Source organism: Buceros rhinoceros, unplaced genomic scaffold (assembly GCF_000710305.1).
Source record: "Buceros rhinoceros silvestris isolate BGI_N320 unplaced genomic scaffold, ASM71030v1 scaffold18474, whole genome shotgun sequence".
Lineage (NCBI taxonomy): Eukaryota > Metazoa > Chordata > Aves > Bucerotiformes > Bucerotidae > Buceros > Buceros rhinoceros.
In genome coordinates this window covers 44,682-53,439 of record NW_010410228.1, presented here as the reverse complement: position 1 = coordinate 53,439, position 8,758 = coordinate 44,682, and the positions used below count along the sequence as shown (strand labels likewise).

At 50.2% G+C, this 8,758-nt stretch overlaps 1 protein-coding gene across 1 annotated transcript in view; it reads left to right on the top strand.

The window, feature by feature from the left end:
* Positions 1-8,758, top strand: part of MPG (N-methylpurine-DNA glycosylase) — a 9,587-nt gene extending 829 nt beyond the window's left edge. The window contains exons 2-3 of the mRNA XM_010135547.1: positions 2,543-2,747; positions 8,246-8,758. Of these exons, the coding sequence (XP_010133849.1) occupies positions 2,543-2,747; positions 8,246-8,640 (600 nt within the window). The 3' untranslated portion in view covers positions 8,641-8,758. The remainder of the gene's footprint in view (positions 1-2,542; positions 2,748-8,245) is intronic.

Genomic DNA, 8,758 nt, shown 5'->3' with positions numbered 1-8,758 from the left:
TCAGCAGACTGCTTGGGGCTCCCTTTCATCTGCCCTGGGTCCTTTGCAAGCTGTCTCTCCTACTACCTCTTAGTTTTGCTGTTCTGAGACACCCCGTGCAGGTGAGCTCTGGGATCACCTTCCTGCGGTTAATACAAACACACGAGGCAGCACAGGCCCCAGCCTGGAGACATTTAGGGCTCCACAGTCTCACAGTTAAACTCTCTTCACTCTAAAAACTGCTGTTCCTGTCTTTTGTTTCTGAGCCATCACTTGTTCCTGAAAGGACCTTCTCCTTTACCACACTGCAGAAGCTTTGAGGAGTCTTTGGACCTTACTGAAAACCTCTGGAAATCAGAGTGGGGGAGATTAAACGTGTCTCTTCTGCTCAGTGAGTCCTTCAAAAACCTGTCCCGCTGTTTCCATGGGAGGGAGTTCCTCCAGGGATTTCCCTATAAAAAGTTCCACTCTGGGACCTCCTAAACACAATTGCAAAATGTGTTTTTAGTTTCCCTGCTATGGTCTTATCTTCTCCAAGTATTTTTTAGACCTTTATTGTCTGTAGGGTGAACAGACTCTCTGGGTTCTCTTTGGTTTAGATAACTTCAGGAATTTGTTCCACAAACTGTTGGTTTTGGCCTGTCTTGCTGTGTCTAGGGGTTTTTTTTTTTTAGTATTTTCTAAGATATTTTCTTGCTTGTACTTGACGCCTTTGCTCTGCTTTTTAATCCTGCTGGGATTTTTTGGGCTGTCTCAACCTCTTTCTGATACGTCACGTGTCTTTGCTATCTTTATAGACATCCTGCTAGAGGCATGCCTTTCCAGCTTTAACCTTTGGCTGCCTCTCTGGAGTTCTTCCTAACAAGCTTCCTCACTTTACGTAGTTCCCCCGTTTTGCTGCTAAGCAGAACTCTGACAGTTTATTTTTGGACCTTAATGCTTGTGGAAGAACACTGAACTTGATGGTCATGATACAAAGTTGTTTTTCAGGAATAAGTTCTTGGAAATCCAGACTTTGCATTTTGCTCTGAATCAGTTTGAGAGTTTAGTCTTGGTGAGATCCCCAATTCCTGGCTCAGCAAAGCATTTGACGGCATCTAAAAAACATTGCCTGTGTCCTGTCCTACCACGATACCTACTTGGTTTGCCGGAGGACACCTGAATTGTCCCAGTACTGATGCACCTTTTTGTTTGTCTTAATGACTCCGACATTCCTTATAAAATAGTTCACTGGGAGGTGTTGGAATGATGACCAGTTCTTAACTGGTTTAACTGTGTCCTGGGTTCAACATGGAGGAACCGGATGCTCTCATGTTGTCTGGCGTCCCCTTTCGGTGGGGGGAACAGCCCCCCTTTTCAAACTGCGACAAACTGTGAATATTTGGTGTGTCTGAAGAGCCAGGGAGAGGCCTGCACGCTTTTAACATCACAACTTCATCACATTGCAAGAGAAACATGGCCATGTGGGTGTGCTTTTGGGTTCACAGGCAGCTGTAAGCGCCCGCGCTCTTCTGAAGCCGCTGCCTTTTCCATCAGAATAGTACACTGATTGCTGAGAGCGATTTGAGGAGTGCTGTAGGGAAGCCATGAGACACCGGCGTTGCGACATTTAGGACTGAACTGGAGCACCCAGACTGGATCGGGTCAATAACGGCATTAGCCGTCCAGCACAAACATCTGTTGGGAATGAAGAGTGAAGGTCATTTTCGAATGGCTGGTTTTCAGATATGGAAGCGCTGATTAGAGTCTAATTAAACTGATTGCTGTGGCCTAAATGGGGCTGTACTGCAGTATTTCTTAAACACACATGAAGTAAAATAAGGAGTTTAGAAATCGGGTCAAACCACAAAAAACGTTATACGATGCTTAGTGATTGTTTTATTTTTAAAGAGACTCTTTTCACTGTCATGTTCCCACCGCCCCGGCATCTGCTTTGTTTAATCTAAGGAGGTACCAGCAGCAAGGGACACGCTGTGATGACAACGATCTGCTGTTGTCTGCCTGAAGCCAATTCCCAGCTCTCCCGCACGGCCCCTCTCTAATTGCTAATACAGCAATAGTGTTGATACACACTCTGGACCTGACGCTCTCTGCGGTGCGGGACCACGACTTGTTTGAAACATCTCTCTGGAGAGAGACTATGCAATCATAGTAGTTACTTAATTGTACCGTGACATATTTCTTCTGATCTAAAGCATATACAGTCGTGCCACTTTGAGGCTGACACTGGTGGTGCTTTTTTGCCTTAAACCTGGTGGATTGGGGTGGAGAATACAGCAGATAAGCACAGAAGCAACTCTGTGGGCTTTACTGTATATGGGATCATCACACCTGCCACATCTGGACTCTCTAGGCCGTTTGTGGGGTGGATGGCAGGTGCTGGGCTGTGGCCGGGACAGAAGCAGCTGAGAAAGGTCCTGATAGCTTAGAGCCGGGGCTGCTAGATGGAGAGTACGCAGCACCAGCAGCTCCTTTTGTCCAACTTGTTTATTTCCACAGCTCCCGTGCTCTGGTTATTTTGCACAGAGAGTCCCTAACTGATGCTCTCTGACCTCTCTTTCAGATTGTAGTCCGCAAACTTCCTGATGGCAGAGAACTCTGGGGGAGGATTGTTGAAACAGAAGCTTATCTGGGTGGGGAAGATGAAGCTTCCCACTCAAAAGGTGGGAAGCAAACTCAACGCAACGCAGCAATGTTCATGAAACCGGGAACGCTGTATGTGTATCAGATCTACGGGATTTATTTCTGCATGAATGTTTCCAGCCAAGGTAAGTGGAGGCTGAAGGAGATTTAATGCCTGCAGCACAGGGCCGATGCCTCAAGCTGCGCTTGCCGTGCTGCAGTCACTGGTGAGCTCCCTGAGGGCTCTGTGAAGGCAGTGACTTGCTGTCATAATCTTTCCTGGAGAGCTGGGGTATTCCCCTGTGCACAGCATGTACCTGCAGACAGAGAGCGTATAAACTGTCACCACTGCAAGCAGGGCCCATCTCCAGCTGCACAGTGACCAGCCCGGTGGGGGTTGGGTCCCAGCTGTGAGCTGTCCAGGCACAGGAATAAAGGCTAAGGGCTGGAAGACAATCTTGACAGGATGGAGCTGTCGCTCTTGATGACCTGGGCTGCTGCCTTATTCGTGTGTATCAGTGAACTTTATTCCCCAGAAGTGGTGATGTAGATTTGCAGTCTAATGACACCCTAAATCTTGGTGTCTGTTGTCATGACAAGAAACTCTTCTGTCTCCTACCCTTATCTTCAGAAGCTGTAAATGTCGGGGAAAACAAAGAGGTCTGAGATGTGCTAAACTTCAGCAAGGAGTTAGTGTAGGAGCTTTTTAGCTGCTTTGCTGTATCTTCAAACAAACCAACCAAAAAACCCAGATCAAAATACCCCATCTGTTACCGAATCTCTAACCTTCTTTTATTATTCTCAGTATAATACAATCAACCCATAATCAGATGATTGTGGAATTTACTGAGACTCTCCTTCCACAGCTCCTTTTAACGTGCAAGTGTTACTTCTAAAACTTGGGAGTTTTATTTCCTGCAAGAACTGACAGTGTTTGCCTTACAATAAAGCTGTTGGTTAATTAGACACTGTGACATGGCAGCAGGTATTTCTTAGAGAAATACTCACTTTATAAAGAAATTACTTTTCAATTTTTTTCTTTTTCATCATTTCAGTGAGACAGTTTAAAAACCCACCACTTGCGTATTTCAAGTGGAAAGCAAATGTTGTAAGGGCGAGCATTAATCCTCAGGTTCTGGCCCTTGGACGGGAGCCACAGAGAAGCGGTGCCAGGTGGCGCTGGGGGGAAGAGCCTGCCTTTCTAACTGGAGGTCTGGAGTCTGGCGGGGGGACATGTGGGAATGTCATCACGCTGGCTCTGCCAAATCTGCTCAGATAATGAAAGCAGAACAGTTCGTTATTCAGGATGGGACTCTTGGTGTTGGAAATACTAGGAATAATAATTTTCATTAAAAAACCCCATGCTTAGCCTTTGAATTCTGAAAAGATTTATTTGGAATGGATACTTTGGGGAATTTGCCCTTATATACCTGTGTTTAGTGCGTGGCAAATCGGTTAAAGAGCTCACTGTCGCGAGGGGTTTAGTTGGGTTTTCCGTTACAGATTTATCCTGCACTAACCTGTCACGCATGGAGCTGCGCGGACACCGAGCACAGCTGTCTGTCACCACCAGCTCTGTCGGGAACCCGCTGAAGTAAACAGCACGTGTGGGGTATCGCAGATGCAGCCACATAAGGAGGATTTAGTCCTTTGGTCTATTTGCCCACGTGCAGATGTGTTGAAAGAGAGAATTTGAGGAAGAATCACACCTGAGATGCTTTTCTCATCTGAACGTAGACGGAGGAGAAGCCTGTCCTGTCCCTCAGTCTGAGGGAAGGACTGAGAAGCTGTCTTTTGCGGTGGCACTTACGCACCTGGGTAGAAGACAAAGGCATTTCGTTCTCTGGATATGGGCAGATCCTGGAAACGTTTTGAGTCTGGCTGTGGCAGTGCAGAAAACACAAGGAAACGTGGGAAGAAAAAAAAAAAAAGGAGGTCTGTGGTGGCAGACTTGGTCCTGCTTAGTAGCACAGACCACACTCTGCTTACAGCGTGTACTTCTGATGTTGTGGGTTTCATCATCTTTGTGCAGGGAATTTGATGCAAACTACACAAGTCCTTCAGGGTCTCCCCAGGAATTTGCGGAAACCTGAGTGACTGACCAGGAGACTCTAAAAGGAGTACGAACATTTTATTTCTGAAGGTGTTGCTTGGGAAGGCTGAACACAAATTAGTGAGAGAACACTAAATGCCTTTCCTTCTCAAAGGGTACATCTGCAGGGATGTCCCAGAGCTGCATCACTCCGCTCTTGGATTTTGGCAGCACAAAGCTGCAGAGCACCAGGAGCTAAACGGTGGAGAACAGGGAATGATTGCATCTACGCCCATGTATTACCTTCTGTCTCCTGCGAGCAACCCAGCTCTTCCTCCCCTCGACTGACTGCCAAGCGGAAGGTTTCTAGTCTGCTTAGTTATTCCTTCCTTAGGCTCTTGCTCCACAGCCAGTCCCTAACCTCGATCATCCTGGTTGCTTGTCCCTGAATCTCTCTCTGCTGCCAGCAGACACCAGACGCACTTCAGCTGTAGCGTGTCGTTTGCCACTTGCTGGGGCAAGAAGTTGTGGTTGTTAGTGTGTGCGGTCGAGTTCATCTCTGTGTTCATAAAGCCATCGTGAGGTGCAGGGTGAGCTCAAGCGGTTTTTGTCTCTGAGGAAAGGGAAATCTTTGTGCAGATCATCGAGATAAAGCTGCATCATGTGGGATTTTACGGTGAGGGGTATTCTGGGGCAGATACTGCTGCTGCCTGAAGCTGAGGCGGGCATCGCTGCGTTGGTGTTGGAGAAATCAGGGATGGTAGAGGAAGAAGAGTTGATAGGAAAAATATAACCAGTGTCGTTCAAGGTGCATGAACCTACAGTATATCCTGAGCAGCACAGTCTTAGTACAGAGAGCTTTTCCCTGGGGCTAAGCGGGTCCTTGCGCCTCCCTCACCTCAGGAAGAGGGGGAATGTCAGTTAAGCTTCTCTCTGACTTTGCTGCGATTTGTTTCTCTGGTTTGCCAAGGTGTGCGCTTTGCTGCCAGATCTGAAAGCACAGCTTGTAAAACCGAGATCCTGGTGATGCTCTGCTCAGACCCAGGGTCGCACCGCACGGACTTTCCCCTCCCTTTCGGACCCCAGACTAGGACTTTGAAGGAGTGTTTTGGGAGCAGTGAGTCAGACAGGTGGAGAGAGGAGAAAATTTTCTTCTCTCCAGTGGCCAAGAGCTGTTTCCAAGAATGGGAGCTGGAGCCGTTCCAGGGAAGGAGCAGCACGCTGCCCAGCGGGGGTGTGGGACTTCTCTATCGCTTCACGATTTCTAGCTGCTGAGGGAGAGAACTGGCCTCTGTGCTGTTGTTAGGTCCCAGCTTTTAGCTCTGAATGCGACTCGTTATCTGGACAGCTCTTAGGCACAGGAGGTAGATATTGGGCCTCTCTGGACTGGCGCTGCTGCTGTGGTCATGTCAGCAGCCACATCGGGGTCAGGCGGACGCTGAAGCCAGAAAACCCGAGAGCTGCAGGCTGCAGAGAGGGAGGAAGGGGCTGCAGCATGCTGGCTGGCAGCAGTTGAGTTGGAAGGATTCAGCTACTCTTTGGTAGATAAAATAAAACTTGTGATGTGCAAGTATGCTCAGGAGGACCCGAACATCAGCCTTGGGGGTTGGGGACAGATGGGGCAGAGAAGGCAGTAGGTTACCATGGCATCCCTGCAGTCTTACCCCGCCTGCTGTCTCCACCTCTTCCTAAAGCTCCTGTGGTGTTGCTGTCACATCCAGGGGCTGCTGACCATGAGCAGAGCGCTGTGTCACGGCTAAAAAGAGCATGAAAACTTTCTGATGGAGATGCAGAAAGAGCAGCCAGAGACAGAAGTGCCAGGTGCCCCCTGCCACAGGGCTGACGATGCTCCAGAAACACCTGCTGATGCCCTGAGCGCTTGTCTGTCTTCACGTGAGCTCCCAAGGACTCAGATCGGTTCAGGTGTAACCACAGTTTCCACTCACATTTGTGACGGACAAAAGCAAGCAGTGTAATTAGCGATTGCTCAGAATCCCCCAGTTCTTCCTGGCGAGGGAGGCAGCCTCCCGCTGCGAGGAACGGTCCTTTGTGCACAGATAAAAAGCAGAATTAGGACACGGAGCCTGGTTTTAATAATCTTACAAAGACCTTTGAGCTCTAATCACTGTAGTAGAGGGAAGCAGCTCTTGGCTGCCAGATTAGCATCAATCGTCCTCCTCAGAGAAGGGCGAGCCTGGGAACGCACTGCTGACAGCTGCTGGGAAGAAGGCTGTTGACCTCCCCGAGCTGTACTGAGGGCAGCGGGGGCTCTGGGCAGGCTCAGGGCAACAGACACACCTCACAAAGTCAGAAATCAGGCCCTTGGTTGGGAGCCCAGAAGGGTAATTTAGCGTGGCAGTGGTACAAAAATATGAGAGGGATTCTGGTTTTGGAAATCACAGGTCCTTGGGGATCTCTCAGTGCTTAGAAAAAAAGCCCCTGCCAGGCTTGAGCATGGCTCCAGATGTTTGAGGCTGGAGAGGGAAAGGGGTTCTTGTGGCGCAGCATCACTGAGCATGCAGATGCTGGTGGGGAGGAATGCGGTGGGCGGCCCCAGCACAAGGGGTGCTGTGTGGGGCAGCACACAGACCGCTTTACCAGGCGCTCTCCTCGCCCACTCGAGGTCAGGAGAAGACCTTCCTTGCTGTCCAGTGGAAATACCAAGGAAGTGCTTATGTCCCACTCAGTCTGGAGATCCCTGTCCCAGGGGAATGTCTGTGCATCTTTGCCTCACTGCTGCCAGAATGAGGGAGGGCAGTGGGTTACAAGAGCTGGAGTTTCCCAAGACTCCTGACAGGGTGGCAAATCACATCTGAGAAGAGAATCTGTTGGGTTTCTTCACTTACTGTCATAGGAACGCCTTCTCTGCTGAAGTGATGCTCCATGGGCCGTGCATCCCACAGTCAGAGACGGTGCAGCTCCGTCCTGCCCTGGGTTGGGCTCGCTCTCCGTTGTGGCGATGCAGTTACCAACGCCATGGTGACCCCACCTGCTGTCACACCTCCGAGAGGTGTCTGAACTGTTAGCACCCGCAGGAGCAGCACAGGCAGCGACTGCTCCCAGTGCCCGCAGCTCCTTCCCGGGAGCCTCACTCCACAGGCTGCCTCCTTCTGCTGGCAGCATCCGCACTCATTCCTCCTCTCCTTGTTAGCTGGAGTTGTTCTAATCAGAATTTATTATAAATCCGCTGGGTCTGGGAGCAGCTTTGGAGAGCTGTGCCAAAACTGAACTGTATGTGTATTTCTTCCTGAACATTGTGCTGACATAAGAAAAACCTCTTGCCCTCTGGCAAGCCTTGGAGCAGCAGCCACACTTAGGAACAAGAAGAGGGGTTGGGGAAGAGCCAGTCAGCGCTGATGAATAAAGGATGTGGAGCTGCGGGACACTGGACATTGAGAAGAGGGACGGGAGCGTACTGACCACGGGCTGACTCCAGAGCCTGGCACTTGAAGGGAAGTGGCCCAAGAGGAGGGATCCCGCGGCTGAGCGCTGCAGGCAATCCCCTGCTCCCTCAGGCTGCGCTGCACCATGGGCTCAGCGCTGAAGTGCTGGCAGTGGGGCTAGAAGATGACAAACAACCCTGTACTAACACGTGGTTCTTATTCTGCACAGGAGAAGGGGCTGCCGTGTTACTCCGCTCTTTGGAACCTCTTCGGGGTTTGGATGCGATGAGGGAGCTGCGCAGCGCCTCGAGGAAAGGCCCCACAAAGCCGCTGAAGGACTGGCAGCTCTGTAACGGGCCCTCCAAGCTCTGCCAAGCGTTCGGGATCGATAAGGCTTTTGACCAAAGGGACCTGACTGAAGATGCAGCCATCTGGATGGTACCTGGGCACGACCCACCCGGGGAGCAGGACGTGGTAGCCACAACAAGGATTGGTGTTGGCAACCGGGGAGAGTGGTCACAGAAACCTCTCCGCTTCTATTTACGGGGAAACAAATTTGTGAGTGTTGTAGATAAAAAATTGGAGAGAGAGATGGCAGCAACGGGACACTTGTCTTGCAGCTGACAGGCCTTGCAAGTGAGCCACGGGCCAGGACACGAGCTGTGCTCTGTGTGATGGCCTCAAGCGATGGCATGGCAGTAGCTCAGGCAGACGCGGGGACCTGGAGGTTTTTAGCAATAAA